Source organism: Lygodium microphyllum, chromosome 6 (genome assembly GCF_053477565.2).
Source record: "Lygodium microphyllum isolate KBCC chromosome 6, Lygodium_microphyllum_v1.1.10, whole genome shotgun sequence".
NCBI lineage: Eukaryota > Viridiplantae > Streptophyta > Polypodiopsida > Schizaeales > Lygodiaceae > Lygodium > Lygodium microphyllum.
Genome location: NC_141140.1, coordinates 20,428,432 through 20,455,353, shown reverse-complemented (window position 1 = coordinate 20,455,353; position 26,922 = coordinate 20,428,432). Strand labels below are relative to the sequence as shown.

The 26,922-nt window shown below is 41.4% G+C and overlaps 2 protein-coding genes across 2 annotated transcripts; both read left to right on the top strand.

Moving 5' to 3' along the window:
* The first annotated feature begins 20,263 nt into the window (after positions 1-20,263).
* LOC148034357 (uncharacterized) lies at positions 20,264-20,952 on the top strand. The gene is made up of 3 exons (XM_087680658.1): positions 20,264-20,573; positions 20,667-20,832; positions 20,919-20,952. Exons 1-3 carry the CDS (start codon positions 20,264-20,266, stop codon positions 20,950-20,952), a joined length of 510 nt encoding a protein of 169 aa, XP_087536784.1.
* Positions 20,905-23,854, top strand: LOC148034356 (uncharacterized). Its single transcript, XM_087680657.1, has 6 exons — positions 20,905-21,572; positions 21,669-21,910; positions 21,989-22,580; positions 22,660-22,743; positions 23,363-23,442; positions 23,539-23,854. Exons 1-6 carry the CDS (start codon positions 21,216-21,218, stop codon positions 23,852-23,854), a joined length of 1,671 nt encoding a protein of 556 aa, XP_087536783.1. The 5' UTR covers positions 20,905-21,215.
* The last annotated feature ends 3,068 nt before the right edge of the window (positions 23,855-26,922 follow it).

The window sequence follows — 26,922 nt, the reverse complement described above, 5'->3', positions numbered from 1 at the left end:
GTTTGATGGATATATATCTACAACCCTAAACAAACTTCAATAAATTCTTGAAACATAAAAACTTGGTTTCAAGTCTATTGAAAATTTTTGAATTTATAGTTTGGTCTATGGCGTGGCATGTCAATAGGCCACTTCTACAAATGCAGTTCTGAGTGTATATATGCATGCTATATAAGTACCTCCTTGATTTTTTTCCCTGATCCTCCAACCTTGAAATCCTTGACTCGCCCCTTGTAGGTGTCAATGAATTCATTTCCACATTATCTTCTCTTTGTTGTCTACAACATAATCCAACTATCAATAGAGATGGTAGTAGGAATCCACCTATTGTTGTCAAGATCACAATTGTTGTAGATTGTGATTGCTATGATAGAAGAGCAGGGACGCCAAGGACATGAGGCTTCCATTGACATAGAAGATGAAGCAAAAGAAGACATTGAGTGAAAAGAGAGAATAGAATAGAAAATCTTAAGGAAAAATGAAGGGATGGCACACACTTTGCTAAACTGTTGAGTTTTTTGGAAAAAAGGGAGGGATACTACACTAGAGGGAAAGGTTTTGGGTGTTTTACTCAAGAATTTCAAGAAAATTGCCAGAATACTGCAAGGTTGTGTAGGATTGATAAGAAATGTCTCCATCAACTATCTTTAATTGTGCCAATACCTCTTGTTTCTTGTGCCTCCATGAACTTATGCTCCAAATATACCTAAAAATACTTCTTTTAAAAAATCTATAAAAACAAGATAAAATACTTAAAAATTGAACAAAAACTCTATTTTTACCATAATGGTAGCTCTCCTCCTATTGGTTGAGAGGCTTTCTCTCTCTAAAACTAAAAGGCCCAAACTTGAGTCCAAATCTCCCTTAATACCCCAAAATTGATAATATCCATTGTGTTGATCCATTGTGTTGAACGACATCCCTGCCATCATTGCTAATAATACCACACTTGTGACTTTTTCTTAGCCCCCGTCTTTGCATGCTCCTCCTCCACCTAGCATGCCCCATGATGGCCATCTCCATCTCTAGAGATTGTCTCCAAGTAGGCCGAGGCCCTGCCAACAACTGGTATTGGGAGTATAAAAGGTGTTTTCTCCTTAAGTCCATAAAAGTTATGGTGTTCAAACAATTTCTCAATGAGAATTAATGTATTGTTGATGAGAATGAATTTCTTGATGAGTCCTATTAGAACTGTATTGGCTCTTTCTATTGTGCCTCTAGTTTTATGGTTCATCTGCATTAAAAGTTCAATGATTTTCAAGTGATTGGGCATCCCATAGTATTAAGAATGCAGATAAGTGTAAGCATCAATATGTTGTCTTGTTAGTGTTCTCCTAAATTTGATAACCTCCATTGTGCATTTGCCTATAGATAAAGGGCTATTGGGTATGGTTAATTTAGAGCACTTTTAGTAATATGCATTGCTAGAAGAATTCACTTCGTAATAAAGAATAGGCACTTCTCCTTCACAAAGGATCAATTGGGTTTTTGGCAATAGTAAGTGCAAGAAATGGAAGATTCTTAATGTCATTATTGTCCATCCATAATTTCCATTTCTCTTTGCTTTGGGCCTTCACAAATTCTATGTGGTTCAGCCTCCTCAACCATTGAGATTAGAATAACTTAAGCCACAATGCATTCAATAAGAGCATCATGGCATTTGGAGGATATTTGGGTACAACAAGTATGCAATTACATGAATTTTTAGATGTTTCAACTCTCATGTTTGAATCCTCATAACTAGAGGCCCATCTAGATAAGGGCCCTCTCAAACTACACTTTGTAACTAGCTAAACCTTTCCTTCCCCTTCTTGATATATACGACCCTGCCACGTTTTCGAATACTAGGTTGTGTGGATTGGACAAAACATCAAAGGTGGAGATTGGGCATGACTTTTGTGTCAAATGCAACAAATATATTAAAAGTATTCTTAAATAGATTTTCTTGGGGGAGTCATAAGGCCTTTGTACATTTTTTTGCAACTAAATAAAAGTCAATTTCTCGTGCAAGGTTCCAATGAGTAGGAGAACAATTTTGTTTTCGATTGTAAGGTTTCTAATTCAAGCTCTACATTCTATTCTTATTGTCACATGTTGAGCTCCAATGCAATTAAAAATTTTTTGAGCCCATTTTCATTCAACCATTGGGATGGGCAATTAAACACTTCATGCAATACAACGATATTATCACATCAAAGTGTTGCTAGTAGTAGGTTATTTTTTCACCTCCAAAGTAGGTTATTCCTAGTGCACAATCTATTTTCCATTAATGTGTCCTTATTTTGTGAGAGAATCCATGTAGACTTTGTGTGTATTGTTTATTGGTACTTAGTACACATATATCAATATTGTTTGTTTTTAATTGTTACATATATTAGTGCATCCATTGGTCGCATGGCTCCATGCACATGTAGTAGGTCATCACACAGACACATCCTATATTGGATGCCTCCAACTCCCGCACAAACATTGATATAATCTTACTCATTCCTTGTGACTCTTGATTTAGATATGTTTTTTTCATTTTGCAAAGCATCTAAAACGCGGTATTCATTTCAAATTTCTAGGTTGCATCTCCTTCTTAACATGGTCGCAAAGGCCATGCTAGGCATGTTGGACCCCATGCACCAATGGATGTGACAAGCTTGTCGGTAAGGGTGCTTTTTTTAATATTATAAACTAGGAATGTGAAAATTGTTTTTACGTTAATATATTTGCAATGGGTTCCCTTTTGGTAGAAAACTATCTAGAATAAATTTGTGCTTGACTTTTGTTTGCATTTTGTATTGAGTAGATGTATGGTTCTTCATAGGGCACCCACTATACACGAAGGTTACATTATTTGATGGATCACTTGCACATTAGTGTTGTGTTGACATCCTTTGTCCAAAAAGACATGTGAATTTCACTAGGAGAGCTAGGATGATTCAACACTTGGTAGTCAAGCATGGCTTACATATTGATATACCATGTAGAAAGATAGGCCACCCCATTGGGACCCATCATTCTCCTATTGTGGTACATGCTTGGCAACATCAAGTAGAAAATCACTTTGTTGATTTAGAAAGAAAGTTAAACCTAGCTAGGAAAAAGTATGTGAAGGCTCAACATGACAATCCAAGTTCATTATGGGGCTTGTTGGAAGATGAAGAGAGTATCATAGCAAGGGAGGAGTACATACACACATTTGTGATGAGAGCGATGGAAAAGTATGACTAAAAAATGGAACACCGCATTGAGAAAATGCGAAAGTGCATTGCAAAGGGCTACGAGAAGCATGTAAGTATAGCGAAAGTTTCTAATTATCATTGTTATCATAAATAATGCCTTATTTTGTAAGTATATTGAAAGTTTTTTATTATCATTGTTATCATAAATAATGCCATATTTTGTAACTTTCAAGTCATGACCATCTTTGTTTGCACACACTTGTTTGTCAATCTCTTTGTAGAAATGATCGTGCACACACGAGACAAAAGAGGTGCCACAAGTTCACATTGAGAATTAGACCATGGACAATGGTCTCCAATTGCAAAGTGATGAGAGCTGTAGATGGCATACTTCGTGTTGGACCATCGATCACTCACGAGGGTATTTATGTCTTTGGTATATTGTAAAGCATTAAGATTGCAAAAGGATGAAAGGCCATGCATTTTCAAAGTCAGCACGGTGTCTCTATATTAAAATTTCATGCAATTTTTGTTTGTGTGCATTGTAGGGTGAGGGGAAACACTTTCATGGTGCTACTTCTCTCACTACATGATAATCAAGTTTGGGTGGAGAGTGCCTTACCCTAATTAGCATCTCTTTTGCTCAAGAGTCCACACCATTCACATCACACTAAGTGTTTATGATTGGCACTAATACTGTTGATGTTCTAAAAAATGGTATTAGTCCAATAAAGACAAGAGGACAAAATCAATAAACTTCATGGTAAGTAGCTACTATTTTATGTGTACAATATAGATCCATATCATTGTTAATGGTTCGTAATATGTTTTATGTCACCATAAGAATGGAGCGGGGTTCCCATGTGGATTTCATGGTGAGCTACTCCAAGCTCCATGTGGGGGGTTTGATGTGAGCTTGGTGGATACACTCTTGTATAGTGAAGAGGTGTTAGTGATAATGATGAACTTATTTTCCATGTGTGTTAATCTTTGCAATGCCTGTCATATGTTTTGCCTAACACACATCTCTCATGGTATGCCCAACACACCTCCTTCATATATTGTTTTGGTTGTCTAAATTTATTTGCTTTCAATTGGATGCAGCACGTGCTCTCTACAAAATTCCTCCATGAAGTTTGCTTTGTGGATAGCTTGGAGTATCCTTACCTCAATATGATTGAGGAAAAGGATGACAAGATATCCTTGTGTAACTACTTTGAGGGGATTGATGTTAGTTAATCCAGATTTATTTGTTTGCTAGTGGTGCTTTGGTAAGAGTGTTGTTGCTATCATTACATGTTTGTTATGATGAAACATTTATTTTTATTGAGTAGATGATATTGCAGATGTCGTTGGTGCTTTTTTGTTGTATACAATCCACAAGTGAGGGAGGTCTATCGACTACCCAATTATCGAGGGGTCATCATGTTCCTAGACTCCCTAGGACATATTGATCCCATGGAGTGCCTGCCTACTTAGGAGGTAGCTTCTTGCGGTCTCTATTTATATTGGTATTTTTAAGTAGATAGAAATATTTAATGTTATTTTCTTATTGTGACGTGGCAATCATTTCATTGTGTAAGTATTGAGTAGACATTGAAAATGTTGGGGAGTTGCGTGTTCTAGATGAGCTAAAGCGCATTGATGTAAAGGTGGAACATCAAGTGACAAATATACTACCTAGCATCCATTGATAGTGGGATTTTGTAATCTTGTTGCTCTCCTCCATTTGCAAGGGCCCCAATAGCACAATGCCATGGATTATGGCTTCTTTTTCATGGCATACATGAAAGCCATCATTGAAGGTGGCATCATTGGAGAAACATAGTAGAACAAGGTAGGGACATTGTGAACAATCTTTTATGCAATCATCATTTTCTTTGTGTTTAGATTTCAATGCTTGATAATTTTTGACACTATCATTTGTAGATGAGCAGGGTTTGGATCGATAGCATCATTTGTTCATGCCATTAAAGATGATTTGCATTGTTGGGTGATGGACCTATTGAAGGTGTGATCATGTAGTTTGTTGTTGTATATGTTGAACTTCTTTATGTGGATCTAGCTTGCTTTATGGAATTATATTTTGAAACTTTATGCAAGTATGATATTTGCACTTGTAGAACTTGTTGTTTATATGTTAGTTTTTTGTGATGTCTCGCAAAAGTGATTGGTGATTATGGTATACATCTTATGGTTTTATCTCATAAAATTCATAAGAGTTGTGGTTTCATCTTGTATCCATTTTTCATGTCCTAAGGTAAATATAACCGCACATCAAAAAATGTTTCCTTTAGTTTTTTCTTGACTTTTTTAAAGGGTGTCAGCATAGATACTTAGAAAATGTATTGTACTAGCATGTTGGTGGTAGCTTGAAAAGTGTGATTAGTAGCCTTGTGTATTTAGAGACTATTGAGAACTGATGCCAAAAATTCACTACAATTGACTGAGAACATCAGGTGTTAAATCTAAAGTGAAAACTTCTAACTTTATTCCAAGGAATAGAAGGCAACATACATTGATATTGTTTCCTTAGAGATATTATGGTATACATCTTTTGTTATACCTTGAGATTGTTGTTTGTTGTAGAGATGTTATGGTAAAAATATTTTGTCATACATCTTGTGGCTTCATCTCGTGAAATGAGTAAGAGTTGCGGTTTCGTCTCGTGGACCTATGAATTTTTCATGTTATCGTTTCACTTCGTGAAATGCCTCTAGAACTATATGAAACCATAACATTCAAAATGACAATCTAGCTTGATGAACATAAGCTCAAACTTAAACATAATATGAAATACATGAGATTCGCCATTTTTCTTATATATTGAGGCAACATTAATCTTAACCGATCATATGTGCCCCAATATTATACATATTGTGGCTTCATCTCATGAAATAAGATTTGTGGGTTTTTTCTTGTGGACCTATGAATTTTTCATGTTATCCTTTCACTTCATAAAATGCTTCTAAAACTATATGAAACTAGAACATTCAAAATGACAATCTAACTTTATGAACATAATCTCAACCTTAAACATAAGTTGAAATACATGAGATTCACCATTTTTCTTATACATTGAAGCAACATTAATCTTAACCTATTATACGTGCCTCCACCAACATCTCTTAGCCTGAATATAATACAACTTTTCTAGTCCCTAACAATTGAGATTGCTTGATTTTTAAATATCCAAATTAGGTATAGAATATCAATATCCTAACTCTAGCTGCAAGTACATGTGTAAGCACCTACCCATTGGAAAATGTAGAAGCAAATTGATGCTCCTCATTCTCATCAATATAGGTACAATCAGAAGTAGCACAAGTACCATTGTATGTCTCCTCACAGATTTGCACCATTTTTCCAATCACGATGGATGCTAATGGACAACAAGCATATCTCGCTTTGAGGGGAAGCAAGGCATGGCATGTATGGCAAGTAAACACGACCATAGGGTCCATTAAGAATGTTTTGGTGCAATAATGAGGGCAATATATGTGAGGTTTCATGTTGAACCTCACATGGACCTTAGCACACCTATGATACTAGGGAAATTTGGTTGTGATGAAGACCCCAAGCCTCCTATAGACCAATGCGAGAGTCCTTACCATGGCCTTAGCATGGTTTGAGTAACCTTTTTCTAGATCTAGCAAATTCCATCTTTCATAGGCATATCAATCTTCGATGGAGTGAATAGATAAGAGAGCATTTTGCACTTTCTAATTGTCGCATGCAAGCCTCCCTCTGAACATAGTTGTACTAGGGAATCTTGTCCTCAATCCTCTTGAGGAGGGCTCTAAAATCCTCTATAGAATACGTAAGTTTACTAATCTCCATATTGTCATCAGAGCATGATCTCTCCAAAATTCGATCCTCAGTATCACAAGAAGCAAATGGTGTGACAGTAAATGACCACACATCATCAATAATGGGAAAAACTTAGTGGAGGTGAGGAAAATGACTTGTCAGGATAAGCCTCAAGCCATTCAAGTGCTTGCAAGTAGCACCCCAATCAACACAATCACAATAATTTGATTGTATATGTTGGGGGTAAAGGCACCTCTGCCTAGCCGCCCGTGTACTACTACACTGACAATACCCGCCATTGCACAATGCAGGTGGCAATTGCCCGTCACCGTCACTTTATTCTTTATTCTTTTAGTGAAAATTTGAATAAAGGAAAGTCCAGTCACACATTGTGACTATTGGAGTTCCCATTTGTGCGTCCCTCTTTTCTTGCTCTTACTCTCTGCCATAGCTCACTTCCAAGAAAGCTTCGATCCTTCTCACCTTTCAACTAGTATCAGAGCTTTGGATTAGAGCTTGATCATGGAGCTTGGCCCAGCATTACTTCAGCCTGGATTGAAGACCTACAGCTTGGAGCTTCAATGCCAGCCATGGCTTCTTCCCCCCGAGGTAAGATTTCATCTCCCACCTCTCTCCGGCCCTCATAGACTCTTTGCAGGTGTTTCTTGGCTTCATTGGGCATCTTGTATGCCCCCATTTTCCCCCTTATCCTCAGCATAGCTAGCAGGCTCCACAGTTAGCTCATGTTTTTTTTGCGCTTGTTTCAAAATCTGGCTCAAAAATCCCATTTTTTCTCATATCTCGAGTATCCGAAACCCGATTTAGGCAAGGTAAGAGTCTAACTTGGGATTCAGGCATGCTTTGGATGTGATAGCAATATCAGATCTGCCAAATTCTGATCAATTCTGATCACAACATTTTCTATAACAGATTTGAGTTGATTTACAACAAGAAAATGTCATGCTCTTAGCATATGTGATGCTCCCGAGGCTTGGTATTTGATGCCCAGATACTTTGGGGATGTTTGCCCAATGTTTTGAGATGCTTTGGGACTTGGTTTGAGCTTCCATAGCTCAATTTATGCAGGGATTTACTACTATACATTGTTTGGGCAACAACAAGGTTTTATCAGGGACTGCTTATGCATAATGCTCTTTGTTGACATTCGGGTGTCCTGTTGAATGTATTGATGCTTGGTCATCATGGTTTATGCTCGGATATGCTATTTGAGAGCTATTGAGCCTTGATTTGGATGTGGATACTTTGTTGTTGGTTGGGATTTATGCTACCTTGGTCGACAAGTTATTTTACCTCTAATTTGGTTATGCATATTGGTTTCGGGCTATGTCTTTGGGATATGCAATGAAGTATTGACCTTCGAGGTACGACATCAAACTTGTCTTTGGTTTTGGATCTTCATTTGAGCTTGAACTCAGCTTTGGAATGCATTTGATGCTCCGTCTTGGATGTACATATGGCATGTATGTTACCTATGTCTGGCCAGTCTTGACATGCTTGGCCTATGCCACTACTACATGCTCGTTACATTGTTTGGAGCCGATTGCTACTAGTGCCTTGTCTTGGCATGCATCTGGCTTCCTGGAACTTACTTGGGATATTTCTTGGCTTGCCAAAGTTGTATTTGGGATACAGTTGATGTCTATGGATGCTCTAATTGGAGGCTACAGAGCCAATATGCTCATGATGTCTTATTGATGTCTAGCCTTGGATCTTTCATCACTAGTGCTCTCATATGCCCTTCTTGAGCTTCTTGGCTTGATCCATACAGCTTTTGTGCCATTGGGAGAATCGTTGGATGTTTGACAAACATTGAGCAGGTGGTTTATGTTATTGAGCTTTGAGTCTTTTGAGGTTGGGATCTTTTTCACTTGGATATTGCATGGTTGATATGCCATGGTCCGCATATATGTACTTGGGCTGATTTGGGCTTTGTACTTACTGAGCATACACCTCTTTGTGTCAGGTCTTGCTAGTGTTGTGTGTACATTTTTTCCTATTACACAAGGGGTATGCCGGCTTACTGACAGATTCGTTTGACATGCTTGGGTGTTTGGTCAATGTCCATACGACTGTCATATGCTCATTTATGCCCGCTTGATGCTGGTTATGCTTTGACAGTTAGTGGTTGACTCAGTGCATTGATTTTGCCTACAGTTTGCTCTCATTGTACCTGGATGTGATTTATTACAGCAAGCAGTTATATATGGACTGATGTGGAATTTTCATGCTGAATCATCCCGATTTTATGTAGTTTTGATGGTACTTGGTGGGAAGCATCATTAGCTATCATTTTGTGGTCATTTTTCCTTAGTTTTGGTGGTATCTTTGGTTTTTTACAACACAAAACAGCAAGGAGTTTTGAACTGTTTGCACTGTTTTGGACTACATTATGGGTTCTTCCTCCACTGATAGTGCTATCTTCAACATCACTGAGCTTGATGGTACGAATTATGCCTATTGGAAGAGCCAATTTTGGCAGGTATTGGTACAAAAATCGCAAATAAAGCCACTAAGGATGCATCGTGAGCAACCTGAAACTATGACTGATGACGAATGGGATGAGCTTGATGAGTTATGCAAGTCCACCCTCATCTCGTCTCTCACTGAACGGGTGCATTACAATGTGGTTGAGAAAATAGAGTGCTTGGCAACTTTGGGATAAAATTACGAACCTCTATGATAAGAAAAGTCCAACAAGTTAGATGTATTGGCTGAAGCAGCTTATACACCTACACATGAAGGAGAATATGACAATGTTTGCTCATTTGAGCCAGTTCCATGCTATTCTCAAGAACTTGACTTCGCAGGGTTTTACCTTTAATGATGAGGTTACTCCATTGTTTTTTCTTGGGACTCTAAGTGAGTCATGGGATGTATTCCGCATTGCCTTATGTGCTCCTACTACTATTTTGAACTTGCTTGATGTAGAGAGTGCTCTTCTACAGGAAGAGATCAACCATAAGAACTTGGATGCCTCTCGTGTGTCGCATGCTTTGACTGTTAGAGGCAGAGATGGTAATGGTAAGAATGACCGTGGGAATGGCCGTGGCAGAGACTCGCAGTAGTCTAGGTCTAAGTCACGTGGTAAGTCGCACAATAAGTCTCATGAGAGAAATGCTAATGTGACATGTCATCATTGCGACAAGAAGGGTCATATATGCCCACAGTGTCATGAGTTGTGCAATGAGAAGCGCAAAGAGAAGGGGAAAGACAAAGTACATGAAAAGTCCTCTGATCTCGCAGCATTATGCCTGCGAAATCCAGTGTGAAAATCAAGGAGATAAATGCCATGCAGACTGATGATTCCAATGGGAAGTACATACTTGTAGCTAGTTCTTGTGATGCTACATCATTGACCGATGTTCACTTTATGTATGCGCAATGCTGGCTTTTGGATTGTGGTGCTTCATTTCATGTTACACCATGCCGTGAGTGGTTCCACTCCTACCACAGTCTCTGGTTCAGTTCACTTGGGTGATGATAGGTCACTTGCTATTGTTGGCATTGGGGATGTACGGCTGCAATTCTCTATTGGTAGTACTTTTCTGTTACAGGATGTACATCATGTACCTGCGCTTACACGCAGTCTTATGTCTGTAGGGCAGCTTGATGATACTGGGTTCCATGTTTCATTTGGGAATTTTGCCTGAAAGATCACCCGTAGCAGACTTGTGCTTACTAGAGGTGCCAAAGCTGGCAGCCTCTATTCTCTTGTAGTTGATGGATCCTCTGTTGACCATGTTTTGTCAGTGGGTTCCATCCCACATGTATCTCTTTGGCATGCCTTTTTGGGCCATATGTCCTTGAAGGGAATGAAAATGCTTTCTTGTTTGCAGCACTTACTGCCCCTTGACTATGCATGTTTTGATTCATGTGAGCATTGTCTTTATGGGAGACAAACTAGGAATACACATAAGAAGTCTAGTAGGACACGCATGAGTGAGCCCCTGGCATTGGTACATTCGAATGTCTGTGGGCCCATATCCTGTCACTCTATGGGTGGTATTTTGTGACATTCATTGATAATTTTTCACGTAAAGTCTGGGCTTACTGGGTTCACTATATATATATTCTCTATATAACGTGTGTTCATGGCCTATTTATAAATATCCTAATTTTGTGAAATTTTTTTGAATAAAAAAACCATTTTTTATTCAATCTATAAGTAACCCCTTTATATGACACCCTTCTGTATGCAAAAAATGTATAAATATGGTGTTTTAAAAACCCCTTATTTTGAACTCATGTTATATATACATATATTCATGAGTGACCCCCCCGAGGGCTTACCCCATTAAGCTTATGTCTGATGTCTTTGCTGTATTTCAGAGATGGCTTGCATTTATTGAAAACTAGAATGGGCATAGGCTGAAATGCCTTAGGACTAACAATGGAGGAGAATATGTATCACATGCTTTTGAGTAACTATGTGATGAGAGGGGTATTAAGCATCAATTGACCGCCCCCTATACCCCACTGAGCGGATGAATAGAACTATCCAAGAGCATGTACGCAGTATTCTTAGCCGTGCAGGCTTACCACAGAGCTTTTGGGCTGAGACAGTTAGTACAGCTGTGCATATCATAAATAGATCACCTTTTAGTGGTTTGGATTTCTAGGTTGCAGAGGAGGTATGGACTGGGAAACCTCCATCTTATGCACATCTACATGTCTTTGGATATGAGGCATTCTGCCATGTGCCCAAAGACAAGCGTACTAAGTTGGATCCTAAGAGTGTCAAATGCATTTTCCTTGGCTATGGAGATGTAGGCGAGATGGGTTACCACCTCTAAGATGATCCGCAAGCACGAAAAGTCATCTGCAACCATGATGTAGTCTTCCATGAAGACAATATGCATAGGCAGCCTGAGAAAGTGGTAGAGATACGTAGGGTTATATTCTAGGAGGAGCCACGTGCTCCTGTACAACCAGTTGGACAGACTGCAATAGCAGTTGGTACACATGGCCAAGGTGTTGGACTGGTCTCGCAGAGCCTGTCTAGAGATGATTTTCTAGAGATAGACATCCACCTAATAGATTTGAGCCCTCGATGCATTATATCTTGGTTACAGATGCATGAGAGCCTCTCACCTATGATGAGGCTATGCGCAGGGGTGACAATCACTCCTTGGAGAGGGCTATGCATTCTGAGATAGACTCCATGCACAAGAATATGACTTGGGATTTGGTTGCACTGCCTCAAGGCAAGAAGGATTTTCCATGCAAATGGGTGTACAAGCTAAAAAGTAACCCTGGAAACCCCAAGCTAGCTTATAAGGCAAGACTTGTCACTAAGGGTTTTAAACAGGAGCATGGAGTTCACTTTGATGAAGTATTTTCTCCTGTGGTCAAGATGACCACCCTACACTTGGTTTTGGCCCTTAGTCACACAACCTGACTTGGACTTGTACTAGATGGATGTCAAGACTGCATTCTTGCATGGGGATTTGCATGATGAGATATACATAGAGCACCCTAAGGGCTTTGCAAAACCTAGCAGGGAGCACCTAGTGTGAAAGTTGAAAAAAAGTATTTATGGCTTGAAGTAGGCACCTAGGGAGTGGTATCATAAGTTTGATGCCTTAATGCAGTCATAGGGCTATAGCAGAAGTGCTATGGATCTGTCTTTACACGAAGAAATCCCGTGATGGCTCATTGTTTATTTTGGTACTTTATGTAGATGATATGCTAATAGCAAGGAAAGCTCATGATGAGCTGGATGCTCTTAAATTTCAGCTAAAGAAGAGCTTCGAGATGAAGGATTTGGGACAGGTCTCTCACATCCTTGGTATATGCATTAAGCGTGACAGGCATCTGGGACTACTCTACCTCTCACAGAGGGAGTACATTCATAAAGTCCTTGAGCGCTTCTGCATGCAAGACGCAAAGCTTATTAGCTATCCATTATCTTCTTATATGAAGGTTTCACAGGCCGATTGTCCGTAGAGAGATGAGCAGAAGGCCGAGATGGTCAAGATCCCTTATGCATCAACCATGGGCAGTTTGATGTATGCCATGATAGCCGCTAGTCTAGATATTTCCTTTGCAGTTTGGTGTTATGGCACGCTATATGGCTACAGGTGGCAAAAAGCATTGGGATACCGTAAAGGGTTATCATGAGATACCTGAAGGGCACAACATATATGTGTATTTGCTATGGTAGCCAAGATACAAGAGTTGTGGGCTACACAGACTCCGATTATGTAGGACATGCAGATAGTAGGAAGTCCACTTCCGGTTATCTCTTTACCTATGCTGGAGGTGTTTCTTAGATGTCTAGGGTTTAGAAGTGTACAGCTCTCTCTACCACTGAGACCGAGTATGTTGCGGCCACTAAGGCTTGTAAGGAGGCCATATGGTTGGGCCATTTGGTTCACGACCTTGGGATTGATACTATACCTACACTACATTCGGATTCTACGAGTGCTATTCAGCTAGCCAAGAATCCGGTCTTCCATGCAAAGATGAAAAACATTGAGGTGAGCTATCACTTCATACGTGGGGTCGTGAAAGACATGTCTGTTGACCTTGTCAAGATCTCCACAGACAAAAATCCTAAAAATCTGCTCACGAAAAGCCTCACTACTAAGCGCTTTGCCTTTCTCAGGAGATTGATGGGCGTTGGATGAGATGACGTTTTTTCCTCATCCTGTTGTACATGTGTTCATTGTACTGTATTTTCTTTTTCTTTTCACTCCTCACTAGGGCAAATTCACCTTTAAGTGGGAGGTTTTTGGGGGTAAAGACGACTCTACCTAGTCATTTGTGTATTACTACACTGATAATACCTGCCACTGCACACTGTAGGTGGCAGACACCCATCATCATCACTTTATTATTTATTCTTTTAGTGACATTTTGAATAAAGGAAGACCCGGTCACACATTGTGACTGTTGGAGTTCCCATTTGTGTCTCGCTCTCTTCTTGCTCTTGCTCTTCGTCATAGCTCACTTCCAAGCAAGCTTCGATCCTTCTCACCTTTCAGCATACTCACATGATACCACTTATCTTGGTTTGTCATGCTAGCCATTTTGAAGAGCATGGTTTCTTTTGCTTGGAGAGATGATGGATCCAATTCATACCGCTGAAATATCTTCTCCTTTGTTTACAATCTAGCTATATGACTCTTACTTGATCTGTAGATGTTAAAGCGCTTGGAGTCAACTACTCAAATGTAACCATGTTCAAATGATTGATACAAACTAAGAAACAAAATACTCAAATTTGAAAATGAATGGCGTTCCCTATCTCTTGCTTTTGTTTCAAAAACTGGAGTGCAGTTCCTCCCATTCTAGACCTTGAAGATGAGTCTCCCACAAGGACATGAAGCAGATCAAGTATAGATCTATTGATCCTACCATCAAGAAGAGTGTATTTGATGTATTGCTATAATCTCTCAATCAGACTAGTTGTGTCAACGTTACCATGTGAAAACATGCGACCAAAATTTGGCCATCTTCTATGCCACATACAAGTATGAAAACACTATCCATTATTTATATAACACACCACATTCAGATGGGAAGAATAACACTATACCATTTGTTGAAACATCTCCTCAAATTGCAAGTCTATCAAGTAGTGCATAAGATTAGACAAGGATGCGTAAACACCATCACACTTATTTGCAAGACCTTGACTCACAAGAAGTTGGAAACCAATCATTGCCAAAGTCATTTTAGACACACATAAAGTAACATTAAACATGAAATATAATGCTATGCATTGTGTACTTGCAGGAGAAGAACCTCAACCCAATCCTTTTTTGTATGAAAGAAACATAAGATAACATGACATGCAATTTGATACCTATCACCACCGATGAAGTCAACGGTCCAACAATGATGAGCATCATTTGCAATGACCATGGAAAGTGCTTATAGCTCCTGTTGAGACTTGTCAATCACAATAGAAGAAAACACCACACCCCACCCATTCTAGAGAGCACCGGCAATTGCATTGTGATTTGTAATGCCACAATCTCCTGGTTGGAATTGCTGTCACTTGTGCACAACATAAACCAAATAGGGATGTCCATTCCATGTTGGTTTGGTAAAACAGCTACATAAAGCGGAAGATCAAACACATTGGTCTTATATGTGCCATCAATTGCCTAGGCATTATTGTTAGAGAACCTCCTACTCATTTCTAATATCCACTCATCTTAGATAACTAGTACAAATGGTCTATTATTGTCCTCTTTGCACGTGGATTATAAGGTGAACAATACAACACCTATAGGAACAAAAAACAGTTTACCATATAAATGTAGTGATATCTATAATACCCAAATATGGATAGTATTATGATGAATACCTTGTTTTTGGTCTCATCGACAAAGAGCCTCAAGTACATCGCACTCTAGTCATCCTTGCAAAGTTTACGTACAAGTAGTGATACCATTGGCTTTCATAAGAGAAGATACCTTCATTTTGTATTTGATATGGCAATGTTTGCACTTTCTTTAGAATCAAGAGAAACGTGAAGGTGGCATAATCCAATGGAGATGCTTTTTTTCGTATAAAATTTATCTTTGGTTAGGCTCATCTTTGCAACATGCCGACACATTCCAGCATCAAACAAATCATCCTTGCAGCAATCAATAGGACATGCATGCACTAGTAAATGATACAAATCAGCTCACGAACTTGGTACACGGCCCTCATGTAGAGCATGTACTCGTACAATACAGTAACCTCTTTGCGATCATCTTTGTACTCAACTTGCACCTTGAACGGGAAACCACATTTTTTGGACGTTCTCAATCTATGAATTTGAGAGCCCTTTCAAGCTATGCTACCACCATGATGGCATGCATATTCCACTATCATCTTGGAAGTGCCATGCTTTTTGGTCAAATGAAGCATGCCCAGTCTAACTTTGTATTCAATCATTCTCTCTTCAAGCTTTGGTCTCCACATGAGATCTATTTGACACAAGCTCCAATATGGGTGTTCTTTCCACCCCTTTGATAGGAAATAGAAAGGAGCCATTAGAGGCATAAGACTTTGTAGACACATTGCAAGCACAAGCATTGATGAGCTCTTTCACATAAGAAAGAGGAATGACATCCTTTCTCATGTCAGTACACCACTTGCATTTGATAGAGTCAATTATCATATTGATACCGTCATGGGAACCTATAATCATGTTTATATGGTTTGCAAGCACAATGCTCTCCCAATCTTCCAAACATGCAATATGCAATGATGGTTCAAATTTCAAGGCTAACATCCAACATCATTTTTGCATCGGATGCAAAGACTTTTTTTTTATCCTTCTCCACTTCTTCAAGTCAAGCAACTCCCTTTTGTTGTGTTGTTTGAGTACCTCTCGTGTGATGGCTTTCTTCCCGTTCAAATCACTTAGCATTAAGCTATAGCCCTCTCTATCAAAGGAGTACTTTGAAGATGTAAAATTGAGTGGGCTTGGTGCAATGCCGCCATGCTCTTGTGATGATATAGATCCATTTGACAAACTTTCATCCATGTTGAGATCCTTAATCTTGAGATCACTCTCAATAGTCCGTAACCATTGATTATACAAGCATATGTTCCCAAAAAATCATGAAAATGGCACATTGCATCTATTGGAAATATAATGGAAAGAGAAATACCTTAATGCGAAAGCCATAGATACCGAATCATGATGATTTTTGCCCCAATAGATTGGGTGTGGTTCAAATAAGAAACTTGGAGCTTTGATGGAGACATTCACCCAACATGATGTACATACAAAGATTTTTTGCAAGCAATACTAAGAGCATTTTTGGTGCAAATAGTTTATGGTGGCTTTGAATCATAGTTCTTGGTAGTGTTTATTTAATCTAGTTGGGTTTACTTTTTCTCTAAGGCTATCCACAACCCATGATTATTGGGAGTCCATGTAGGTGTATTTAATGTGGATGTGGACCCCACAAAATTTGAGCTACCATCTGACGCCTTTCTTGGTCTCATTGGGGCCCATACAACATATGGACATAAAAAACCGATAGCCCACCCTTTTCCCAATCAGTTAGGTTTACATACTAGGTTGGGTTTACCAAATTGGGATGGGTTTACTTTGTCATAAAGTAGCGATAACAATTAGATCCTACGATTGCACACATTTGTAGCCATTGATCTCGACTCCTCGAGGGTCTTAAAGACCTAGGGGAGATTGTGTTGAGGAGAGGCAAAAGAGAGAGAGAGAGAGAGAGAGAGAGAGAAAGATCACACTTAATTTAGAGCCATATGACACAAAGTGGTCATGGTGGAGAGAGAAATCATTTAATATTCAAGTGTATTTCATATCTTCTCAAGTTTGTTAAAAGTTACATGTTTGCCATGTAGGTTTAGATGTAGGTTTGGTATTTCTTTCCATTATAGTTGTATATAGATATATAGATATACATTGAAAAGCTTTACTCAAAATAAAACCTTAAAAGGTTTAGGGCTACCTAGATTAAACTCCTAGCTCCATTTCAACAAGGTGTCAATTGAATTTATGAGCCTCCCCTAGTTGAAGCATTCAAGGCCAAGAGGTAATACTTGTAAGGGCGAAGTTGGATGGTCTAAGATGTGCACCTAACCTTTTAAGGCCAAGATGTAATAATTACTTGGGACATATTGGATGGTCTAGGATGTGCACCTAACTTACCTAATTATCATTTAGACTTAGAGCTCAACAAAGTCGAAGGACCTTCCACCATGAAAGCAAGAACCAAAATACTTGGCCAATTAAATCTCGGTATACACAAGTAAAACATAGGATACTAGTAGAATCACTATGCTTGGGTTCCTTCCCAAGACCGAAGCACCTCTCAACCAATCAATGATTACTATGAGATGAAACGAAAGCTCTTAATCAACCCAAGTCGGGCATACACACCGAATTCTTTCAATGGAATCAATACAATAATTTTGGAGAGAAACGTGTACAATTTAAGCGTACGCACCCAGGACAATACCTCTAAATCTTTTATTCGCTTGGCTCAGCATATTCATGAATATTGTGCATGAGTACCAAGCATCCCTAGTTCAATGTAAGTCAGTTCCACTGCATGGAGCCATGAGGATAGACTAACTCAATTATCTGCTTCATATGGTCTCAACATTTTGGGAATATACATAACGACACTCGTTCGCAGAGTCTGCAAGCTTTTGCCTTCAAACTTTTACTCGCATGTTCATCAGGTAGACTGTGCAAAATAGCCATAGATGCAAGTTTGCCAGGTTGGGTAGAGAATGCGACTTCCTTCTCATATGTGCACCGCCAATACGAGCAGGGGAACGAACGAACTTTCTTGTCAGTCGCATAACAGTACAAAATGGGTGTAGAGCAAACCGAAAAGTACAGATTACTGCCAAAGAGAGAGGACGAAGAAATGAGAAACAACCTTTCCTTGTAACATATAAGCCATCGAATAACTAGAAGGGTAGAGGGAAGATGAGATGCGCGTTAAGAGGAGGTCTGCATGAGTGGATGATACAGGCTCTGAATGTGAGGGTGAGAAGGGCTGAGCTGGGGGCAAAATACAGCTGGTAGATAGAGCTGACAGGAGGTCTGCATGAGTGGATGACACAGGCTGTGAATGTGAGGGTGACAGGTGCTGAGCTGGGGGCAAAATGCAGCTGGTAGATAGAGCTGCAAGGAAGTTGGCGAGAGAGAGAGAGAGAGAGAGAGAGAGAGAGAGAATGTGTGTGTGTGTGTGTGTGTGTGTGTGTGTGTGTGGGAGGCAGAGTGAGCTTTGTCGGTAGAATAATCAGAGGCCGGAGAAGGCGAAGCCGAGCATGGAGGCGAGGCAGGAGACAGCGGTAGCCAGGGTGGAGAAGGGAGAGGGAAGGGAGGAGGTGGCGCCGACGCTCTGGAGGAGGGCCAGCAGGCTGCCCGCAGCCACGTGGCTGCTCATGAGGGACGCCGCCCACGACCCGGCCACCACCCCGCCTACCCCGAAACCCACTGCATGCACCACCGCCGGCAACACCGACGTCGCCGCCATTGCCATCACAGCCATCCCCGCCCACGCCAGCACTGCCACGGCCCTCATGAGTACGCAGCCCCCTCTCTCTCTCTCTCTCTTCCTCTTTCTCTTCCTCTTCCTCGTGCCCTCTTTTATCCAAGGCTACTGCGGTCCGCCCCTACCGATAGGCCACCTATCCATAGCCTCCTCCCCCGGGCCTCCCTTCCGCCGCTATCCCGCAGGCTGCCAGCCCCGTGTCTATGGTAAGGGGGGGTCTTTAAGGAGGGGAGAGTGGTGATCGACGGCCCCCTTTTTGCCCCCATCACATCCGATCATCTGGGCCGTCGATCACGTTGACTGCGAGATATTCGAATGGATATTGGTCTTGTCGCCCAAGTGCCCGGCTCCGCGCGTGCCTTGCTCCAAATGTGCCCGGCCCCGAGCGTGCCCGGCCTCGAAAGTGCTCTGTTCCTGGGGTGCCCGGCCCCGTGCGTGCCCGGTCTCGGAAGTGCCCAGGGTCTTTGAGAACCCAGACCAGCTTCTGCTTTCAGTCACTCAGACAGACTGACAGACAGAGAGCCAAAGGTGCTCCAAAGACTCGCAAGTCAAGCAACCCTTGACAAGATTCCAGGACACTGGTTCCATGAATTCATCCTCCGTTTCATATCTCTTCATGTACTCCTCCCACTCGCGTATAGCTGCCCTATAATAGCTTGAGCAGAGTCTTTGCATTTGAACAGAGAATAAGGCCTTGCACAGTATGTCTGATCACACGAGAGAACAGGGACACTGACTCTATAAGCACAGGGAGCGGCTGATCATAGCAATTTCTTGCACCAGAGGAATATCTACCACATGTTTAATCATAACAGAAAATAGGGCCACTGGTTCTAAGCACAGAGAGTGTCTGATCTTAACAATTTCTTGCATCGAGGGAAGATTTTGGCCATTGGCATTTTCACTTATAATCGGGCAATTGAGATTTCAACTGTTGGCAGTTAACAGCGGCAGCAAGCCATGCACATGGCATCAGCACCCCCCCAAACACCCCAAGCACGCTCACCAATGAAGCTCCAATCACAAGGGCAACAATCACCATCTCCTAAGCAAGCCATGCATGTGGCCTCACCATCTCCCGACGTACCCCAAGTCCCCTCGCCAAGGAAGCTTCGATCGCAAGGGCAGCAATCACCATCTCCCAAGCAAGCCATGCATGTGGCGTCACCATCTCCCGATGTACCCCAAGTCCCCTTGCCAAGGAAGCTCCGATCGCAAGGGCAAGAAGCCATGCACGTGGCATCAACATCTCCTCAGCGAGCCATGCATGCAGCATCACCATCCCCCGAGACACCCCAAGTGCCATTGCCAAGGAAGCTCCGATCGCAAGGGGAACAAGGCATGCACGTGCCATCACCACTCTCCCCTCAGCCAGCCATGCATGTGGCATCGCCATCTCCTGAGACACCCCACGTGCCCTCACCAAGGAAGCTCCGCTCTGGCAAGTTTGTTCTTGTGCACAAATTTGTGGTGCCGCCGGCTCCCAGAAAGCAAGCAAAGGCGCAACAATCTCCAACCAAGAAACAACTGCCATTTGTTCACATCAATCGGATGCTTTCAAGGGAGTTCACTTGTAAGTTTTTATTTTTCGCATATAAGTGGTTTCAATTTATTTTTGCACCGAGGTTTAATTGCATTGCCTAAACAACAGTTAACCACGATGCAGGTACGGAAGAGCCTGCAGACGATCTTGCCCAGGAAGAGGATCCTGTCCTTGACAGGCCTTCGGCTGATCTTGCCGATGAGGAAGATCAAGCCGCTGCCAGGTCTGCCGATGATATTCGTGATGAAGAACATCAAGTCCCTGCTGCTGACTCGTTGGCCGGTTCGGGGTTAGCACCAAGTGAGTACATTGCATGCCCATTTGGGATGATTTTAAAAACGTATACTATGGATTTCTTGTTGTTCTTGTCTGCAGATCAGAAACTCGCGTCAGAAAATATTGTGTATGAATGCTGTCATCAAGTCAGATTGAATTCTGAACATTGTTGTTGTGCCATTTGATGCTTTGCCAGGCGAAACGACGACAAGTGCAGACACACATGGCATTGACCGAGGTGGTCCTAGAGCACGCCCTGGGCCTGTGCACCCCACGGATGATGGTATCGTCCGAGCCTTTGAGATTGTCTTTGACAAGAATGGTCGATTGGCTCGCCGGTGCACTTGTGACCAGTTCTGCAGCAAGCGCACACACTTCTACTATCGACGCTCAGCCATGGAGGAACATTTAAAAGCTTCGCATGGCCTGAACATTGCAGTCCCTGCTGGAGGTAGAATAGGGCCTACTGATGCACGTGTATACGGCACCCACACGGAGTACGAGGAGCATCGTAGCCGCCAGAGATTCGAGGATGTGGAATTCAAGTGGCAGAAAAATAGAAAAAAGCATGAGACTGATTCAATGGTCAAAGGATGGAGGATATACAGTGAGTTGCCAGATTCTCAGAGGATGGGAGGTCCGGAGCAATGGGTGGACGCGTATGTGGCAGAACAGATGAAAAGATACGATGCAAAGAAGGATGATCACATAAAGAGGATCCGTGCTCGCATTGCCGTAGGATTCGATAGATATGTAAGTGTATCTCTGTTCTTCAGTTTTTCTGCAGTTGACTTTGCTGGTTTCCATTGATTTTTCTGCAGTCGACTTACTTTTCTGCGTTGCCAACAGCGGAGGACTGCAAGCACAGATGTTGGGGGCCCAGCTCGGACGCAGTCATCGCACCATGCACAGTCGATAGACGCCGCAGATCAGGAGGATGCTGCTGCAGAATACATTGTTGCGGACACACCCATAGAGCTCTTATCGCCAGAGGGGCCTTCATTGTCGATCGCATCTTACGACATTACTGTTTTGCCTGGTCGTGTGCTATATGCATTTTCTGATGGTGACAGGGACACACGCAGGATCATGTTCGTATACAATTGATTCTTCTTGTGGATACCTATTTGTCTGCTTCTTTGATTTAACACTTTGATTATATTGTGCAGATATCGATTCAAGTCAACACGCCTCCAACTGGAGTTGCCAGTACAGGGGGACTTCTTTGAACAATTGAAAGATCCCGCACAGCAGGCCAGCACCTTGGACATGAACTTCTTTGCGCTGTGGATGGAGTTCAGCCTACAGGAGGAAATAAGCTGCAAATTCTGGATTGTTGATCCCTTGTGGGTTGGCTTGGCAGGCACTGCATCTACAAAGTCGAGCTTGGCCAACTTTATGTCTCCGATTGATGAGCTATGTGACATTGTTTTTTTACCCTTGGTCATGAGCGGTCATTGGACATTGTTTGTGTGCTTCAACTGTTCGGGGCATGGGGTGACTCAGTTGCATCAGAAGCCGGGGCTGCTATTCTTGGATCCTATGAACAAGCCACCCACTCCATTGATGTGTGAGATGGTTAAGCTGGCCGTGGAGCAGATATGGGCTGCGGAGCGTCGCCATGAAACCATACTAAGCAACCCTCCTGTGCAGGCGGTGATACCGTGCCAACCGAACGCCGTTGATTGCGGGTATTATGTGATGCATTGCATGCGCCTGCTAGTGGAGACTTGCTTGCAGGGAGTGGTTACGGCATCTTTTGTGAGTATATTTAGTACATGCACTAATATGGATTGATTTAGGTCGGCTCAATCTAATCTGAATCCTTGTCTTCATGCAGCTGACAAAGCGATGGTTCGAGCATGATGATGTTGTGCAGATGAGGACGACCTTGAGTCAGTGGGTTTCTCGCGTGGCTGGCAATGTCTGAGTGGGTGTTGATCTCCAGCCATAGTTTCATGGGATGTTTTTGAACTGTGGACCTGGGGATGGGTAGAATGCATTGTACATGTTAGGCCATTCTGGCGAGGCTCTTGTAAAGACTTCATGTTTGCATCAACAGCAGTTGACTGTGCATCCGCTTTCTCTTGAGGCGGATCAATTTTGGCTTTGTAAACTGTCAGCTTCCATTGACACGTTCATGTGGCTTGTAAACTGTTGACACTCATTAAGAAGATTACATATTTCTATTTGCAGCTTTGATGTCTACCCTGAGTTAATTTTGCAATTCATGGTAAATTTTGACTACGCCATTTGGGGCTGTGACACATCTATGCAAAAGTGGTCTCCATTTGAAAAAGGTGCTAGCATACGTATGTTAATAGGTTAAAACAACACGTTGTAAACATGATCCAATCTTTTAACTAAGAGTCTACCAAAATGGCAACAAGTATGAAACGTGTTTGGCAAATAGGAAATATACAACTGTTCAGGGCACCAAAATAGACATCATGCTTAATAAATGGATATCCTAGCTCTCGCATGGCCAGAGGAGGACCTTTCAGAAAAAGTTTTGTTTGTAAAATCATGATCTTCAATAACAGGAATCATCTCATGCCAAACAATTACTTTTGCAGGCAACTTTATGGTACTTAGGAATTGAAAGTTTAAAAGCCTATGCTGAGTAGATGTCTCATGAGTCGAGATTTAGCAAAATATTCAAGCACCTCAACCTACCTAATATTGCAAGCAGTACACACTTACATGGTGCCTTTGACAGTGTCAATCAACAGAATCCTTGTCAACAGCCTTTGACAGTGTCAATCAACAGAATCCTTGTCAAACAGGCTCACAGATTACCACAGGATCTTCCCAATTTGTTCCCTGTCTACAAAGAGACTTTAAAGCTAATGGACACAGCAGTTTTAATTAGGGGCAACCTAACACCACAAGGATATGGCAGGAAGGACATTGACAGAGTAGCAGCACCCATGATGCATAAAGTCTGGCATGCATCACTGAAACTGGAAGACAACAAACCGCCAAGCAAGTGTCTCTGTGAATTTATGGCTAGCTCAGAATTTAGTCTGAAATAGTACTTGTTTCTAGATCAACTACAGGTGTTATAGGCGATATCAAGCTGGAGCAGCCAGATAGATGCTAGGAACAGTAGCTCAATGATGGAAGCATAGGGACCATTTCCTATAGGTGTATCTTGTTTCAAACCTTACAATTTTTCTCATGTATGCAGTGTTTTGTCTTGCCTGCTATTTGTTTTGCCCCTACCCAGCAAAATAGGGAAAGAGCAATAAGCACATATATATTAAACAAATACACGCATGCTGACTTGTCTCAGAAAATCCACCAACACCAATCCAAATTATAAGCAAGAATCTATAAAATCACTTGTAAGAATCAATTGCTCATATATATGTTGTCATTCGACATGTTCACAAAGACAATCAAAGTTCAAATCACCTGTAAGAACCAATTAGCCATATATAGATGTTGTCATTCCACATGTACACAAATAGTCAAAGTTCAAGCTTGAATCACATGCATATTATATCCGAAATCCAAAGTTTTATGGCTAACATGTCATGAAAAATAACTCCACTGTCAAACCAAAAATTTAGACTGAAATGTAAAATAGTAAAACTCTGGAATCCCAATAGACAATCATCTTGTGTTCTTGAATTCTGACATTGTGTTCTTAAAAGCATATTTTGACAATCGGGAAAGAATTTCTGCCTTTAAGCTTTTCATTAAATGTAGAAACACTCCAGTGCATAGAGATCGACCCACAGAATATATTAAAAGATCGAAATAGACCCAAAGCCCTTCCTCAGTATCATGCTGACAAAATAGCAAGGCTTTGAAAAAATTGTGAGGCATGATACAACACTATGCTACATAGAGCTGTCAAGCAATCTGAATGCAGAAAAACAGGCTGCTGACTCACACACACAGGAGCAGCCAGCTTTAAGAAGGGCAATCAGCACTTTTGAGATTTACAAAACCAAGGCAGCAGAAACAGAAGGAATCTTAAAAGTAATTTTGGAGTTACTGTATACCAAGTCCAGCAATATATTCATAGCAACCACCTTAGCATTGCCGAATGGTTTATCTCAGCTTCCACTAAAACCATGCATAGGAGTGGACTCGAAGGAGTCTCAAGGACCCTCCCAGAAGTTCATGAGGCAGTTGAGGTCCTTCAAATTGATCAAAATCGCTTACAATAAATTTGAGAGCTCTCTAAAGGTGCAGTACTCTTGAAGTTCAAAAACAGTCAGCAGAAAATGACCTGACCATAAACATAACACTCATACTTTGATAATATTAGACTAAGATTAAATGGAGTTTTGCAAGGGGTTAACCACCAGGTTATATTAAGCAATCACCAAAGATGTGATAGATTGACATGCATTTGTGAATTCCAACATATTTGATGATCATGTGTACACTCTGTTGTGTGTCAACCCACAAACTTCACCCCTTGTCTCTAGCTTGGACTGCTAAACTTTTTTGCAGTACATGCACATATCCCAAAAGAACCTAATGTCTTAATCTTAAAATATATTTTTACTCCTGTAGGCCTTGCCTAGGTTTGAAAAGGATGCATACAAATCCAAGAGAAGCCACAAACATAGCAGCGCCACTAAAAGCATCCACAAACAGCCTCTCTGCCATAAGCATTGAGAATATATAAGCTTCTGGCAAGAGTCCCAGTAAACACTATACCGCTATCATGCATAAGACATAGACCAAGCAACAAGTACCATCAAAAGTAACTTGGCATCCAACTTTGGCGATGCTAAACAGAAGCTAGATTTTTCTTTACCAGTGTGACATAAAGCACATGCAAATACATCACCAAAGACTGACGCAAGTCTGACCTTTCCAATGCCTTTGACAACTGAGAGACATCATTGGTACATGTGACCGAACCCCCATTAGGTGTACATTTTAAGAATATAAATTGGACATACCATGATGTAATGTGCTTCACTGCTTAGAAGCAACACTATCAAAATACTTGGTAGACACGGTATCAGTGGTAGACATAACACATCATAACCAAAGGGATCATAATGATTTGCCATTTTTGATCAATCATTGCATTGAGTTCAGCACCAAGAGCAGGTCCACCATATTTTTGACATGTCCTTGCAGCAGTCGGCTAGTTTTGGTAATTTCCAGCTATTTATGTCTGGCCCAATATATTGGCAGATACATTGTCTTGCAAATTTCAGCACTCTCCGACATCCAGTGGCACTCCTCCCTCGTCCGGTGCTTCTCTCTGTCATCAGCTTCATCCAGTGCCCTCGCTCTGTTGATAAACACGGATGTAGAGCTAGTTAACTATGGTGGATGCAAATCAAACACACGATACATTATCAAAAATGAGAGATTGTAACTCAAGTGAATTAGGTTCCAAGATAGATTAGCTTGGACTCATAAACACAATCTTGAGTGAATTAGGTTCCAAGATGGCAGCCATGGAACCTTGGCCTCGAGCTCAGAAATCTCGAAGATTTTGGTCTCTCCTTGGTCCTCGGGAGTCCCTCTTGAACATTGCTCGAGATTTCAGCCATTAAGAAGAACGGGAAGAAGATCACAAGCAAGGTTTGAAAGCATGCACTTGTGGGCAGCCATGGCTATGGAGTAGGACCTCCAGAGAGCAAGAACCCTCATGAGGAGGTCCTGAACCATCCTGCCCCAAGCTTGATTTCACCCTTTCTTGAGGAAGCATACCCATTTTGGAGCCATGGAGCATTCGGGATCAAATGGAGCTCTCATGGAGGACTGAGGTGGCATCAGTGAGACTGCCTTCTTCTCCAAAGACTCAAGGTAACTGACTCTTGGCTCTCATTCTCTCCGTTTAAGCCTCTTGTTGAATCCCATCCAATTTTTTGAGAGAATGTATGAGTCCGAGTAGATAATAGGAGACCCAGACCTTGAATGCATGCTGATTCTCATGTCCCAGTCATTTCTCTTTGATCTTATAGTGCTGAAATGGATTTTACTCATGCTGAAGCTTCATTGTGATTATATTTTGCTTACCCATAACCCGTTTGGCTTTTTGTGAATTGGCTGAGCCAAGAAGTGAAAAAAAATCCATCAAAGAAGTGACCCCCCTTGCCATCAAAGATCCTGAAGGGGT